This window comes from Haplochromis burtoni, unplaced genomic scaffold (assembly GCF_018398535.1).
Source record: "Haplochromis burtoni strain Fernald_Lab_line unplaced genomic scaffold, NCSU_Asbu1 Contig_958, whole genome shotgun sequence".
In the NCBI taxonomy this organism is placed as follows: Eukaryota; Metazoa; Chordata; class Actinopteri; order Cichliformes; family Cichlidae; genus Haplochromis; species Haplochromis burtoni.
In genome coordinates, this window is record NW_024583319.1 from 46,141 (window position 1) to 63,258 (window position 17,118).

General features: G+C 42.9%; 1 protein-coding gene across 7 annotated transcripts; it reads right to left on the bottom strand.

Annotated features, from left to right (window-relative positions):
* Nucleotides 1–937: 937 nt before the first annotated feature.
* Nucleotides 938–11,690, bottom strand: LOC102310759 (C-X-C chemokine receptor type 4). Of its 7 annotated transcripts, none has more exons than XR_006053421.1 (7): nucleotides 11,396–11,690; nucleotides 10,883–10,945; nucleotides 10,329–10,798; nucleotides 9,902–9,977; nucleotides 9,702–9,809; nucleotides 7,549–9,616; nucleotides 2,667–2,765 (listed from the first exon to the last, which is right to left on the bottom strand). XR_006053421.1 is itself a non-coding variant. In XM_005951237.3 (5 exons), exons 2-5 carry the CDS (start codon nucleotides 2,531–2,533, stop codon nucleotides 1,142–1,144), a joined length of 1,104 nt encoding a protein of 367 aa, XP_005951299.1. In that variant the 5' UTR covers nucleotides 2,534–2,576; nucleotides 7,549–7,704; the 3' UTR covers nucleotides 938–1,141. The 7 variants fall into 7 exon arrangements, 3 of the variants coding, with proteins under 3 accessions (XP_005951299.1, XP_005951298.1, XP_005951300.1); XR_006053420.1 differs by having other exon boundaries at nucleotides 10,329–10,801; XR_006053422.1 differs by having other exon boundaries at nucleotides 11,490–11,689.
* Nucleotides 11,691–17,118: the final 5,428 nt, after the last annotated feature.

Sequence of the window (17,118 nt, forward strand, 5' to 3'; positions counted from 1 at the left end):
TGTATTTTTCCTTTCTGTCTCTCTCACAACTCTCCTCCTCATCCTCTCTTCGTCTTCACTCCAGGAAACAGGACACAACAAACTTCCAGCTTCTGTTTCTCTCACTTCCAAGTGGAAGTAGAAATGTGGGAAGCACTTTTGTGTGCATTAAGGTACTGGAAGAATGAACCTCCTGACCCTCTCGTGCTCCCTTCTTTCTCATGTAGGAACTGCAAACTGTTTATATCATCAACATAAATCTTACCCTGCTCCCCCAAAAGGCTGACGCAAAAACATTCACACACATCCAATATTTATATCTGTCGCACACACGCTCACACACACGCACGTACATGTGACTCAGATACACCTGGCAGACAGATGGTGCATCTTACAAAACGCAGTTTCATTTTTCAAAAGAAATTGGCTGTGTCCATTCTCCGCATCAGTGGATTCAGATGGCGCACAGCTAAATGACAATGAATTAAATATGGTGATGCAAGCTGCCGGTTAATCAGATAATAACCATGCAACCCACCTACTGATTTTCTTTTTTTTTTTCTTTTTTGTTTAAACTCTGCAACCGAGAAACACCCTATTATAAACAGGATTCCCAGAAAACACTCGTGATTTTAAGCTCTGACACAACAGAAGTTATCATCTGCTAATTAAGACCAAAGACATTTGATTGAGGCTTGTTATTCCTATTACACCTTTCCTGTCCCTTTTCCGTGTGGGGTTTTGTGATAAAGTTCTATTGCCATCGTCCTTTCATCTCATTAGCTAGCTTGGCTCCAATTTTCTTTTTTTAGGAGTTTTCATGATTTGTATCTTACCCACTGGGAATAGGAGCTGAGGGTGGAACTAGCTGTGGTTGAGAGATTGTGTAAACCAGAAACTCACACTGTTTCACACAGGAAGACAGAAAAAAAGAAAGAAAAGTCACTTTCACAAAGTATTTTGTATATTTTATTACAAACATCTACAATAGTCAAAAGCACACACAAACACACACACACATAACAACATCAAACTATTTACAAAAGATACCCTCAAATGAGGGAGAAGATCAGTCATGAGCCAGCAGACTGCTTCTTACTTTCTCTTATATACATTTATACATATATACAATACACACACACATCAACAACAGATGCAAACACTAGCTGGAGTGTAAACTGGAGGATTCGGACTCTGTAGTTGTTGAGGTCCCGGGGCGTCTTCGTGGTAAAACCTTCAGACTGGATGCCCGGTTCAGAGTGAGAGCTCTGCGGGCCGAATTCTTGAACCCAGCTCCGAGGAAGGCGTACAGCAGTGGGTTCAGGCAACAGTGAGCGAACGCCATGGGCTCAGCCACCGACAGCCACACGCCTAAAGCAGCTTCCAGCCTGCAGCTGCGGGGCAGGACTTCCAACCGCAGCAGAGCGTCCACAGAAATGCCCGCTCCATAAGGGAGCCAACACACGAAGAAGCAGAGCACCAGCGCGATGGTAGTCCTGACCGCCCGTCGCTTCTGCCTCTGGCCCCCCAGTGAGCCACGGGTCAGCCTGGTGACAATGACGCAGTAACACACCAGGAGCACCAGTCCAGGGATCAACAGACCCACCAGGACGAGCTGGAGGTGGAAGACTGCAACCCAGAGAGGAGCATTTTCTTCTGGGTAGAATCTCTGGCACAGAGTTGACCCCTCTCCTCCTTCCTGAGTGCGGGCAAATATCAAATCTGGCACTGCCAGCAGGCCAGCGGGCAACCAGGCACCTGCAGGGAGGAGGAAGATTAAAAAAGACAAGTGAGGGACTGTGTGGAGAAAAGAAGACTAACAGCAGGAAGAGCAAGCCTTTTGATACTCACCTACATACACCAGTTTGTGAGCCAGCAGCTGCCTCAGCCCACTAGTGTTGGTGTCCGTGGCTCGGACCACCGCAAGGTAGCGGTCCAGGCTGATGAATGCCAGGATGAGCACGCTGCCGTACAGGTTGACTGTGTAGATGACATGCACTCCAATGCAGGTGGCAGCTCCGAAACGCCAGTCAGCCAAGGCTGCATCCACCGCCCAGAACGGCAGAGACAGAACGAAGAGGAGATCCGCAGCAGAGAGATGCAGGCGGTACCAGTCTGTGAGGCTGCATTTCGACCTGGAGACACAAAAAATCTGATCACTTTCATGCTCTTCCCCCACACCCAGCAATGCTTCGAAGTCAAAGCTTCAAACAGCAGTTACCCATCCCCTCACCTGCGTTGGCAGCCTAGGACTACGACAACCAAGCCGTTTCCAGTGATGCCCAGAATGAAGATAAGGGCATAAATGACAGGCAAGAAGACTTGCTGAAGCTCAGTAGTTGTCATGTGCTCCACACCACAGGGCTCCTCCAGATCCACTCCAAGTTCCCCAGAGCCAGAGCCAGAGCCGGTGTCATTGTAGTAATCCTCAAAGACGATATGCTAGAGACAGATGAGAAATGATGAGAAGAGAGAAGGCAATCATATATTTGTGAACACATTTAAAGTTTCTGTGCATGATTAGATGACACCTCCCTACCTCATAGTAGGACATGGTGGAGACAGCTGCACTCCTTCGTTGAGTGAAGCTGAGATTTCTGTCCACAGAGGTTAAATAGCTGTTTACATGCTCCTCCCCCCACACTCCAACACATCTGTGTTCCTGCTGAAACGTTTTTCCTGTTTTCGAGGTGTCAGGTGCTGATATCTATCACAGGATACCGCAGTGTGTGCGCGCACTGTGAATTGTTTTAGCCCTGAGACCTCTGGTTTGTGATAATCAGGTCCTATTGGCCATAGGAAAGGATGTTGATGAGAATCGGACAATAAATAACATGTCAGTGTTTGTGTGTCTGCGTGCAACAGTAACACTCTAAGCTCCATTCTTAGTTAAATCAGGGCAAGCAGCAGGAGTGTCTCCGCAGACTGTGAATATACTTGTCCTGTTTGCATCACTGTCTCATATAATGCATGCAAGGAGCGTGCACACTGAGGGCCGATTGATTCAGAAGATGACTATCGTGGCTTTTCAGCCAAGTTCACCAGACAGTCTGCCTCTGATCTTTGAATGTCAATGAAGCGAGAGGTGCGATGCCAGTGTGTCACTTTCCTGAGAACAAAATCAACACATTCTTGTTATTTCAACACTGATGCTTCCAGGAACACATCCCTCTGGAGTCTCTACTATAAACAGCCATTATTTTAATTTTTTATTTTAAGGTATTTAGTTTGTTTTGTTTGTTTGAATCCACAAGAAAAGAGAAAGAAAATACAGAATTAAAGCAAACTCACAATCAGAATGTGTTAATGCTTTAAAACACTTTCAATCAGCCCCGTATAGCTCCTTGGAAGGGGAAGCTGTCAAACAGGTTAACTCACTGATGATATCCAGGGGGTCAAAAAAGTATTTAGTCAGCCACCGATTGTGCAAGTTCCCCCACTTAAAATGATGACAGAGGTCAGTAATTTGCACCAGAGGTACACTTCAACTGTGAGAGACAGAATGTGAAAAAAAAATCCATGAATCCACATGGTAGGATTTGTAAAGAATTTATTCGTAAATCAGGGTGGAAAATAAGTATTTGGTCAATAACAAAAATACAACTCAATACTTTGTAACATAACCTTTGTTGGCAATAACAGAGGTCAAACGTTTACTATAGGTCTTTACCAGGTTTGCACACACAGTAGCTGGTATTTTGGCCCATTCCTCCATGCAGATCTTCTCGAGAGCAGTGATGTTTTGGGGCTGTCGCCGAGCAACACGGACTTTCAACTCCCGCCACAGATTTTCTATGGGGTTGAGGTCTGGAGACTGGCTAGGCCACTCCAGGACTTTCAAATGCTTCTTACGGAGCCACTCCTTTGTTGCCCGGGCGGTGTGTTTTGGATCATTGTCATGTTGGAAGACCCAGCCTCGTTTCATCTTCAAAGTTCTCACTGATGGAAGGAGGTTTTGGCTCAAAATCTCACGATACATGGCCCCATTCATTCTGTCCTTAACACGGATCAGTCGTCCTGTCCCCTTGGCAGAAAAACAGCCCCATAGCATGATGTTTCCACCCCCATGCTTCACAGTAGGTATGGTGTTCTTGGGATGCAACTCAGTATTCTTCTTCCTCCAAACACGACGAGTTGAGTTTATACCAAAAAGTTCTACTTTGGTTTCATCTGACCACATGACATCTCCCAATCCTCTGCTGTATCATCCATGTGCTCTCTGGCAAACTTCAGACGGGCCTGGACATGCACTGGCTTCAGCAGCGGAACACGTCTGGCACTGCGGGATTTGATTCCCTGCCGTTGTAGTGTGTTACTGATGGTGACCTTTGTTACTTTGGTCCCAGCTCTCTGCAGGTCATTCACCAGGTCCCCCCGTGTGGTTCTGGGATCTTTGCTCACCGTTCTCATGATCATTTTGACCCCACGGGATGAGATCTTGCGTGGAGCCCCAGATCGAGGGAGATTATCAGTGGTCTTGTATGTCTTCCATTTTCTGATGATTGCTCCCACAGTTGATTTTTTCACACCAAGCTGCTTGCCTATTGTAGATTCACTCTTCCCAGTCTGGTGCAGGTCTACAATACTTTTCCTGGTGTCCTTCGAAAGCTCTTTGGTCTTGGCCATGGCGGAGTTTGGAGTCTGACTGTTTGAGGCTGTGGACAGGTGTCTTTTATACAGATGATGAGTTCAAACAGGTGCCATTCATACAGGTAACGAGTGGGGGACAGAAAAGCTTCTTACAGAAGACGTTACAGGTCTGTGAGAGCCAGAGATTTTCCTTGTTTGAGGTGACCAAATACTTATTTTCCACCCTAATTTACGAATAAATTCTTTACAAATCCTACCATGTGGATTCATGGATTTTTTTTTCACATTCTGTCTCTCACAGTTGAAGTGTACCTCTGGTGCAAATTACTGACCTCTGTCATCATTTTAGTAGGGGGAACTTGCACAATCGGTGGCTGACTAAATACTTTTTTGCCCCACTGTAGTTGCTAAACCGAGTAGGACTATTCCAGTTTTTAGAAAGTATGCAATATTTACAAAGTATTAGAGTCTTTTGATGATGGCTTGATTACTGCATAGTTATTTGGTCTGCTGCTTCAGGAAAGACCTGGTTATGCTCCAGCTCAGTCAGAACGGAGCTGTGTGGATGGTGCGGGTTGCCGGCATGCCAGGCTGTCATGGATGCAGGTGGAGGACAGGCTGGCATGTAATCTTGTCTTTAATATAAGGAACATTTGTGTACTGAGAAGGCCTAAATACTTATATTCACAGTTAACATGAGAGGCTGTGTCACACATGCTTTCATGGGACGTTTTGCTTATCTTTGCCTAAAATAAACGTGTTAAAGAAAACCAGCATTTTAGCAGGTTATGTCACTTCCCATCTTTATTCAGTATTTAAGTAAGTATTTAAAGAAGTATTTTTATAATTTAAAAGCAATTAGAAACAGCAGCTTTAAGGAAGGAAATACTTTTGGGCTATATTTGCTTATTTATCTGTGATGACTGATGATGATTGTATAATGCTGGCTTTGTTGTCCCTGCATTCATTAACTGACTGTCGGTAATAGTTTGTTAATTGTTTTTTTGTTTAAATGCTTGTTGTACAACCTTTTGATTGTTCATGCAGTTAAAACACTCATCCTTTCCTATATTAATAATATTATTACTGCATGATCAGACTTGACGCTTTAAAACCATTACAGAACCACAGAAAAGGCCTTGTTGCAGTCATCACTGTTTTGTTGTATAGAAGCACATTTTATTAAATACATGAATATCTAATTTATAACATTTTATACAATGTGGCTCCTCCAGCATTGAGTTTATCAGAGTAAACAGAAAAGAGGAAGAAGAAGAATCTTTTTTTCTTTGAAGGCAACAGTGGTGCTCTAGAACCATTATTATCAGAGAGCAGAACACATACAACACTTTAAATGTCTATTTAAAAAATGGTTGATAATCTAATAATACACAATGAGATGCTTTTACCCTCCTGCTTGTTTGTTTTCATCTTTATGTTGATAATGTGAAATGTTTTTAGGTTGCCTTTAAAAATCTGACCTGGGACTATGGATGAAAGTCAGCCCGTGACTAACTCCAGTGCATTCACAGTAATATATATTTTCATTCACACATTTTCATCGTGTTGTTTCCTTCGGTTTATTTGTCAGTTGTCTGGACTTTCACAGGGAAGAATAGCTGTGGCTGTGGATCGAAGTAAAAAATATTGTACCTCAAAGATCTAATTAGTACATTCATGGTAGCTTTTTAAAATAGTTTATTAATGACTCACCTCAATATCTCTTAACTACTGAGAAGGCACATTTCCTGACGTGCTGACAAGCCCCCAGCAGCTCTGACTGCTCTCCCAATACATTAATCCTCTGAGTAAACAGTAAGGCTACCCCAACATAAACAGACTAAAAGAAATCTGTTAAAACTGTGAAGACTGCATACCCTGGTCCCTTATCTGCCTCTTACTTCCCCACCCTTCCTCTGCCAACCATTCACTGTATCAGCACAAACATCTAAAAAAAACAACACTGTTGTTCAAAACTCTTCCTTTTTAAAGTGCTGACGGATGTAAGAAGTTTTAGTTTTGCTTAATCTTTATAATACTTACTTCCCCCCCTCCCCTTGAGCCTTAAATCAATCAATCAATAAATAAAGATGGTTAGTTTTATATCTACACGCCAACATAAAATAAAATGTGCAGGAAATCTCTTTAGATTCAGGCTATGTCCACACGTACCCGGGTATTTTTGAAAACGCGGATTTTTCTATGCGTTTGCACCTTTCGTCCACACGTAAACGACGTTTTTGGTCACTGAAAACGAAGATTTTTAAAAACTCCGGCCAGGGTGGATATTTTTGAAAACTCCGTTTTTGCATTTAGGTGTGGACAAAAAAAAACGGAGAACACAGCGTCAAATGTGTGCGCATTTTTTGACGTCACACTGTGCGCCACATTATTGTTTCGGTGAAATGAATTTCTACAATACTGTTACTGTTAATTGTACTCTCTGCAGTGTTTAAATGCTTACATATACACACACAGCTACTGTCCCTCCACACAGACGACTCGGTTCTGCTTCTATGCCCCAGCTTTGTTTACTATTTCCCACCGAGGCTTCTAGACTTCTGATTGGCCAACATTTCTGCATGTTAGGAATCTAGCGCCACCTGTTGCTTTGGCATGACCTGGTTGCAGCAGGATGATTAAGTTAGTTTAAATGAATCAACACCCCCGAGTCATTCTAACTACCAGAAACCTCGAAGCCCAGGCCAGCCTGAAGTGTTTTTTATTTATTTATTTTTGTAATGTAATAAAACATTGTCAGACCCTACATAGTGTAATAATTAAAAAGAAAGTTGAGATAAACCACCACTAAAACTAATACAAAGTTAAATGAAACAAGCATTTAACTGAGGTCCCTGTTGCCTGAAAAATTATCTTTTGATTAGTTCCAAAACTTAACAAAATAAAAATAAATGCAGATCTACGGTATGATATGACTCGTTGGCACTTCTGCTCATAGCAACAGGTGGCTGCACTGACCTGCAGTAACTGCGACTGTGATCCTGCAGTGTAAACACTTGAACAGCTGATGATTCACACAGGTGAAAATGATGGTATCAGGTTAAAGTTGCTTTACTCTGAGCTGCAGGACCGACCCTGCTTATTGTGCATGCCGGCTCTCTGGGATGCTTCATGATCATTAATGTTATTGATTACACCTGTACCTGTCCTGCTGTGCAGAGTGAGACTGGCCCAAGCGAGTCCAGTGCAAACCGCTTGTATTTATGTCACATACCACATTACCCATGCTCCCCATGAGCTCTAACCCTGTATCTATGTGCTTTTTGTACATTTGTGTTTATTTTGTTTTACTACACACAGAGCTGTAGAGTCAGTCTGTGAGTGCTGGTTATGTGGCGCCACCATGTGGGCTGTTAGAATAAGCGTCTGCAAACAGCCTGCTACGTGGGCTCCATCTCCACTGCGTTGAGAAAAAGAATGGATGGATTTACCTTTCTTCCCTAAAGTAATTGGGACTTCAGTCTGTCCGAGTTTGTCACACATTCCCAAATAAATCAAACGCACACCTAACTTTCCATCATACCTGTGTACACCACTATCATACACCTCATCTCCACCGCCTTATTACACACCTTCAAACGGAAGTGCCTCTGTTTCAGATCCAGCACTCTTTTGAGGGTTAGGGTTTCTCTCAGAAAGGCTGTTTGGTTTGAAAGTGCATCTTGAGCCTGCCTGGCAACATTTTACCATAAGACAACTTCAAGTGACTGATGATGGACGGAGGCCATTCACATTCCCAAAGCCAAAAGACAGGTAGGCCTGGTGATATCCTGTTTAGACAGTGGGTTGCCTGCATTGGCAATTAATTGTGTATCTCCCTCTTATAAGCTCTGATGCATCAACCTCTCAATTTTTGCAATGGTGCAGATGGGTTTCCTTTAATGTAAGTTTGTAGTTTGTACAAAGTACAAACACAGTGAGTCAACATGACAGCATTTAGGAATAACTAGTATACACCATGGCATATAAAATAATATTTATAGCTCACTGATTTTCTTTTTTGACTGTTTTGTTTTGTAGGATTAGGAAAGATATAGTTTCAAATATTTTGCCACCTTTTTTTGTCTTTGGATGCATTTGTGAAAAAATAATGTCCAACAACAGCCCACTCAGACACTGAAGCTGTGAAATCCCTCTCTCCTCCCATTATCACCTAGTTGTGGACACCACACTTGGGAGTGAGGACTGATATCTTCACATTATATAACGAGTCAAAGCTCTGATGCTGTGCAACTTTAACATCCCTGAAATGCAGCTCACTGAAGAAGCTGGAGCGCTAGCAGGAAGTGGTGTACATGCTGTGGACACTATGAACAGTGACCATCTTGCTGCAAACGCAAATGAAAATAAGCAAGTGTTTGCATACAGGTGAAAGGTACTTGATTTTGTGAAGAGCTGTAAATGCACGAGTGTTTTTGAATGCGAGTGAGTGAACTTATGTCGGTATTTTTAAAAAAAAAAAGGCATGCCATGAGATCAACATAAACATTTATTCACAGCTGTCCAGTTGTAAGGAACATTAAATAAATATTATTATTATTAATTTTAAAGGATCACAAACAAAACATGCACAGAACTGCGACGGCACTTTGTCAAGTAACTCTAGGCATAGGCCACCGAATAGGTAACAATACTGAAGACCAGCAGAACATCACGACTAAAAGCGATTAGCACTCGAATCCTGCCTCCTCACTAGTGTGTTTCTCTTACAATCATGCTGCTCTTGCTCCGTAGCTCAGCCAGCAAGTTTCTGAATCTACCCGTCTGCTTTGGTGTTCTCTTGCTTGGTGTGGTGGCTTCCTGTGTCACAGACGAGGGAATCGCCTCAGCAATCACACCTCTGTTCCCCTGACTGCTGCTTTTTCGGCGGCTGTTTGGCTCTACACAGGTCATCTTGATGGGAGTGTTGGTGTGGAGACGCTGCTGCTTAGCGACACGAGTACCCTGCGAACCGTCTCTCTGTCTCTTCCTCCTGTTCTTATTCTTCTTCCTCTCCTTTTTCGCTTTCACACATCGTCTGAGGTTCCTAAGCCCAAAAACACAGCACATACAAGTCATTTTAGATGAGAACAGCTACAGTCATAAGAAATTCATGCAGGCAAACACATTACCTGTGGAGGAAAGTGTGCGGCCTTGAACAGGCGGCAGATTCTTCCACACGCTGCTCACTTTGTTTTTCACAGGCCTTCTTTATCTTCTTTATGTGGCTCAAAAGCTTCCTGACAGAGCAGACAGGCAGCAGTACAATCAGCTTAAATATGATGGTAATTTGTCAAACACACACATACATACAGTGTACACTCAGCCTTACCCTCTTGCATCAGGCCACCTTTGGGATGTCCGCTTTTTGATAAGGACCCACTGGTCACATGTCGGGGACATAGGATCTAAACAAGAATCAAAATCAAAGTGTTACAGAACTGTGCTTACCTGTTTGTTGTTAATATAGATGCAAAAGAGGACGGCTATTAATTTGGTACTGTAAGTTAAACCATATGTAAGCATTTCATCCACTTCATGCAACAAACAATACATAATTGTATACTGGTTACTGAAATGTGTAGTTATACTTTTAGATTTCTTTTTATGCAGGGCTAATAAAAGCAGTGCAAGTGTGCTATAGAAAAATATTTCTCAAGTATTATTAACAATTGTTCATCTTTCCTTTGGAAGAGTAGCTATAGCATGAACTTCTTCCCAAAGACATTATATTTTCATGCTGCCATTAGTGTGCTCACCATTGTCCAGCAGTTTGTTTATGATTGATGTTTTTATCTTCTTTGCTTTCTGGTAGAGCTTCTGACAGGCCAAGCACAGGTTCTGGGAAGGCCTCGCTTTTCTGTAGGTGGAGTGATAAAAAGAGGGACCAGACGCTGTGCTGCTGCAAACAGAGACTCGGTCTTCATCCAAGTCGTCCAGTTCTTTATGAGCTATCTCTACCGCCTTTCCCCCATCTTCTTCACCAACATGCTTCTCTTCCTGAGTGGTAATGATGTCGAGGATGTCGCACCCTGTTCCCTCACCTGCGATACAGAGGCTGTCACCAGTACTGCCTTTCCCCCTCCGCCTTCGACCTCTCAGCTGACGCTGGATAACTTCTTCCTCTGGAGCGGGGCTTGTCTTGGTGTTCTTCTTGGAGGCCCTAGGCTGTCTGTTGGAGCGTTGGGGACACATGGATCCTTTCCACTTCACACAATATCTTATAGACCTGCTAACAAGAGCAACAGTGACTCCTCCTGCAATATTTTACAAATAAATTGAGTCTAGATGAAAATATTTCTTATCGTCTTACCTGTAATATTCTACCTTGAAAAACAGTAAATGAGTGAAGGAGCCTAAGTCATCTGCATTGAAACTGCAAAATCAAAAACAGCACATCACTTTGACAGGATTGACAACAAAATGGCATGTGCATTTGTCCAATGCCACGACCTTTGAACTTGATGAAAGGACATGTTTTAAGTTCATATACTAATCTCCTTAAAACTGCACTTTGTCTTTACATTTATGTTGAAATGATTTCACCTTTCATACAGGTTTACTGTGTCAGGCATATATATAGGCACACATTTAATGTAATCTGGAAATAAAACCACCAGTTATGACTCAGGTTCACTGTGCTCTGCCTGTGGCTGGAAACCAATGTCTGAAAACACCCAGCTACAAAATCTGCATTGAAACTCAGGCGATGCTTAGCTAACGTTAGCATCCCGGCTAAGCTAACTGGGCTCAAAACTAAAGCTCACACAGAGGGCGGATGGACATCACTGAAAGCACCGGGCATTGAAGCCAGGACATGACTTACTTCATCTCTGCTCCTTCGCGGTTAACGCACTCTAACGTGTAAAACTTTTATTAATTTAATTATGACTGAAGCTGAAACACGGCGCCGTGCTTACTTGTTCACATTCTGGCTCGTGCCTTGGTGAGCTCGCGGACGTGAGCCTGTTTGTAGATGCGCTCGAGGACAAATCACTTCAAGATGCGCGAGGATAGAACAAAATTCCCTGTCCCATGATCCTCAAAGCTCCTAGTAGCTCTCTCTGGTTTTCTTCTCCTTCTGTTTGTTCGTTTGGGGCTGGGGGAATGTCGCGTTACTGCCGCCAACTGGACAAGTTTCAGAAACCATTTTTCCTACCTAAAATGAACTGCCTTCAAATAAAAACGGTTAAAGTTCAGGTTTTGACTCTATATGTATGCTGACTATTGCGAGCTTTAATAATGTATTAATTTGAAGTGAAATTGCGAGCAGAAATATTAACACTGGAGGTTATATAATGTAATACCAGTCATCAAATATGTTACAGATTAAATTATGTGCCAAACATGACTCTTAACCAGTAATGTAAATGATTCATCTAAACATTTTGCAATGTAATTGGATTTCACCACAGGTGCATCTGTGGACAAATGTACAATGGTGGCTGACCACCCTGCACATTCTCCAAAAAGTTGATTCTGTTCATCTGGACGCAGCGTTTTGTGGTAGAAACGTTTCGTCACTCATCCAAGTGACTTCTTCAGTCTCAGCTGACTGCAGGTTTCCCCAATCTTATAAACAGTACATTTGCATAATGACTGAAACCAGCCCACTGAGGAACAATGGGCTGAGAGGTCAGTTCCTTAATCTTAATTATGCAAATTCTCATGACCATTGATCAACAACCACTGACCAAAACCCGTCGTACGACGTTACATCTCTCTTCACTTGCATCCCAGTCATGGAAGCGTTGGAGGTAGTCCGTAAGAGATTACAGGATGACACCAACCTCAGCAACAGGACCACTCTCAGCATCGACCAAGTGTGTTTGCTTTTGGAACTGTGTCTTCATTCCACCTACTTCACATACAAGGGTCAGTTCTACAGGCAGAAACATGGGTGTGCCATGGGCTCCCCATTGTCACCCATCGTGGCCAATTTGTACATGGAAGAAGTGGAAAAGGGGGCTTTGCTATCCTACCCTGGAACACCACCAAGCCATTGGTTCAGATATGTGGATGACACCTGGGTGAAAATCAAATCTCAGGACGTACCACAATTCACGGATCACATTAACTCGGTGGACCGACACATCAAATTCACCAGGGAGGATATGAAAAGTGGCAGGTTAGCCTTCTTAGGCTGTGAGATTTCCATCAGGAATGGGGGACATATAAAAGCTGACGTGTAACGTAAACCTACACATACGGATCAGTATTTAAGGTTTGACTCTCATCATCCACTGGAGCACAAACTGGGTGTCATTAGGACACTACAACACAGAGCGAACACCATCCCCACAGACACAGCGGCCAGGGAGGCAGAAGAACAGCACATCAAGAAGGCCCTGAGTAAATGTGGTTATCCAGCTGGACTTTTGTCAAAGCTGGAAAGAAAGACAGAAAGCTCCAGCCGATCCAGGAGAGAAGGACAACCGCAACCCAAGCAAAAACCTGTAGTGATCCCATATGTGTCAGGAGTATCGGAGCAGTTGAGACACATTTTTTCTAAACACCGGGTCTCTGTGGCTTTTAAACCCCAAAACACGCTGTGCCAAAAACTGGTCCACCCCAAGGATCGGGTCCCCCGACACAAACAGAGTAACATAGTGTACGCTGTTAAGTGCCAGGCGGATTGCCTGGATTTGTACATCGGGGAAACCAAACAACCTCTGGCGAAGCGGATGGCACAACACAGAAGAGCTACCTCGTCAGGCCAGGACTCTGCAGTCTATTTACACCTACAGGCCAGTGGACACTCTTTCAATGATGAGGATGTACAGGGAGGAACGCTGGTTTGAGCGCGGAGTCAAGGAGGCCATTTATGTGAAAAGGGAAAGACCATCTCTGAATCGAGGAGGGGGCCTAAGGGTACATCTTTCGCCATCTTACAATGCTGTGATTGCAGCCATTCCCCAACTCTCTGTGAATGGGACTCATGGCCATTAATCAGTGGTCTTTGATCAGTGGGTGTTGGTCAGTGGTTGTTGATCAATGGTCATGAGAATTTGCATAATTAAGATTAAGGAACTGACCTCTCAGCCCATTGTTCCTCAGTGGGCTGGTTTCAGTCACTATGCAAATGTACTGTTTATAAGATTGGGGAGACCTGCAGTCAGCTGAGACTGAAAAAGTCACTTAGATGAGTGACGAAACGTTTCTCCCACAAAACGCTACGTCCAGATGAACAGAATCAACTTTTTGGAGATTTACTTCACTGGATGAATGAGGATGCATCAAGACACCCTGCACATTGTTTAATAGCCTTGAATGACACTACTTCAAAAACTATGTAGGTCTCTTTAGAGCACAGAAAAAAGACCTAATGACCTATTTGGCTTCCACAATGATACAAGCACAAGGAGATATTCAATGTGAAAGGGAAATGATGAAGTGAAAAATTTACCATACCAATATCTTGAGATCAGATATGCCTGCTCCAAATTTCCCATGATCTGAGAGGACATTAATAACACGCACAACTGAAATGGGAGCTATGCCTTGTTATGTACATAATTTATTTGAGGTCAACTATCCTTGTCCTCCAGCTGTAGTTAAATCTACCCTGTTTTACGAGGTCTGTCTTTACAACAGCATCCCCCTTCTAGGAAGGAGTGGGGACACTGGTGTTATCCAACCTGAAAGATGTTGCGCTCAGCTGCCATTACCACAAAGGAAGACTAGTAATATTGTTGCAACCAAATACCATGAAATGTTAATTACATTTAGAGAATTATGGTACCACATTTGTGTTTGTTTATATAGATATTTGGCTGTTCGGGCTGAATGATTATGTAACCTACTCAGTGCTGGTTTGATTAGTTGATACTGTGCATAGGCTGAATTATTAGAAAGTTGGCCTGAAATGGAAAGGAGATACATTGGAATTCACCAATGCGGCAAGGGAAAAATGCAGCAAGATTAAAGTGGCACAGGCATTGATTCATTTATGTGTGATTTGATGCGGAAAACTTCTAAGTAGGATTGTGACTTTTACTTAAATAAAGGGTCTAAATACTTGTTGGAAAACAGTAATTCGGTGTAAAGCAGGGTTTGAACACTTGTGCAATGTGACTTTTCATTTTTTAAATTAATTAATCCTGTGTCTTCTTTGCAATGTTCAGTGTGCAAATGTGCAGGTTGGCTCTAGAGAGGGAAGGAAAAAACTTCTGTTGAGATATAAACACTAAAAACATAAAGATAATGCTGACCTTTGACACATTAAAGCCTCGCACATCCTCTGTAATGATTCCTTTAGCAGGGTTATTACATCCATGGTCCGCTTACCTATTCCCAACAGAGACAGGAAGGACTTTGAACACACACAAATGCAATCTGCTAATTCAATGAGGAATTCAAACAATGTATTCAGACGTGCTCCAACTTTATCTGTGTTCGATTCAGTTAGCGGTTGGTACACTGACGAGAGAACAATGAGGACAGCAGGATCGTTTGTGTTTTTGCTGTTCATCTTGGCTAGGGAAATAAGCGGTGTTCCCAACAATACGAAGGGATCTGTATCAGAAAAGTCCAGTCCAGAGGCCAAGGTGAAGACAGCAGAAGCTGAAGCTACTCAGGCCAAGCCTGCAAGTTTTTCACAGTTTTTAGGCAAACTGCTCGTGGTGCCCATGGATGGGAGTCATTGGATAGGTCTTAATGCCATTGCCCAGGAAATGGGTCGCCGTGGACACAGAGTTACGGTGGTGATGCCAGAGACCACCATACGAATGGGCCCGGGGAAACATTATGAGACTTTGACCTATCCTGTACCTTATGACAAGGCTTACATCGACTCTGTGACGTCCACACATCATGAAAAAAAATCTGCATATCCTCTCATGGGGAAGATCAAGAAACTCAAACAGTTCTGGATCATTTCAGATTTACTGCACATCAGTGCAGACAAGCTCCTCTTCAATGCCAGTCTGATCTCCCACCTGGCCCAGCAGGTGAGTGCCGATTCAGTCACTCTCATCTCAACAGTCTATACAACCACTGAAAAAACGAGAAATAACAGTACATCATTGCACTAAGAACTGAAGGTCAGTCAGTCTGAAAAACTGCTAAAACAGCATGCATGGGGGCACGGGTTTTTGGAAGGGACCTGCTGACACCAGCTCTTATCTGGCAGAGGGTCATTGGCGCCATGCCCCTCCTCTGTTTTAAATGCACTTTAGAACAGGAGAATAACCTTGCCCTCCAGCCTTGGTTCTAGCAGTCCTTAACCAGGTCACCATATTTTTCCTTTTCCTTTTGTAAGTCTCCTCCATATGCTTTTCCCAGAGTACTGTAAGCTTCCACATTCTAAGGTTCTTTGTAACTTCTGACACCAGCACAATTTCAGGTCTTGTGGTGGTTTTGAATATTAAAGGAAGTTTTTCCTTCCCACTCTTGTCAAGTGTTTGCTCAAAGGGGGATCATCCCAAATCCCTCACATATTCCTTGCCCCACAGCCCATTTTGAAAAGTCCTTAAAGACGTTGACGTTGTAATTGTTTAGGAACACCTTCAGTAGTCCAAAACTTCAGGAGTACAAAAGCATTTGCTGTTTCTAACTATCTTATATACTATTATTATACATAATATATAATGTATGTATTAGATATAATCCATCTTGAGTTCTTGCCTATAAATTGGGAAAAGAACCTGTGCTGGACACAGCTGCCTGAGTTGGAACACATGTTTCTCTTTCACTGGTAGAAACACTTCGTCACTCGTCCAGATGAACTGACCTCACAGTCCAGTGTTCAGTTAGTCAGCTGGTTTCCGTCATTGTGCAAATGTCCTGTTTATAAGGATGAAACCTGCAGTCAGCTGAGGCTGAAGAAGTCAGCTGATGATGATGAAACGTTTCTCCCACTGAAAACATCCAGATGAACAGAATCAACCTTTTCATGTTTCCTGGATGACTGAGCCTGCATCAAGACAATCTTCTCTATAAGCTCATGCTCTCCTGAACACCAGAGCCACACAGTCAGCTGTCTGTACTGTCTTTTAGTTCTTAACATCTTGTTTTTTCTTTGTTATCTGCTAAATCAATCACAGGTTTGTCCATTAAAAGAACACACATACCTGTGCAGTTTGCAGGTAAAACAGACCGAATGTGTTTGTCTTCCTCACAATCCCAAAACAGCTGCAATCAGAAAAGCTCTGTTACCTAACCTGTAGACATGTAACCAATGAGAATAACCCTATTTTGCCCTAGTATGTACAGTTAGGTGCAGATGAATTCTATGTACTCAGAACTGTGAAGGTTATGAATGATATTATTGCAGTTAGACCTCAGTTCAGTGCTGCTGACCACAATATTTTATTACAGAGATTAGAGCATGCTGTAGGTGTTAAAGGTACTGTGCTGCATATAACACACACCAATGAGTTAAACTGCAGGAATGTCTTAAAGACATAAAGACCTGGATGGCCGCTAACTTTCTGCTTCTTAATTCAGATCAAACTGAGGTTATTGTACTCGGCCCTGAAAATCTTAGAAATATGGTATCTAACCAGATTCTTATTCTGGATGGCATTACCTTGGCCTCCAGTAACGCTG

Excerpts from the sequence above, each read along its gene's own strand:
- LOC102310759 (XM_005951237.3), bottom strand. Across the intron at positions 2,115-2,212 it reads GTCCTAGGCTGCCAACGCAG|GTCGAAATGCAGCCTCACAG; the intron begins GTGAGGGGATGG and ends TTGTGTCTCCAG. Across the intron at positions 1,738-1,830 it reads TCACAAACTGGTGTATGTAG|GTGCCTGGTTGCCCGCTGGC; the intron begins GTGAGTATCAAA and ends TCCTCCCTGCAG.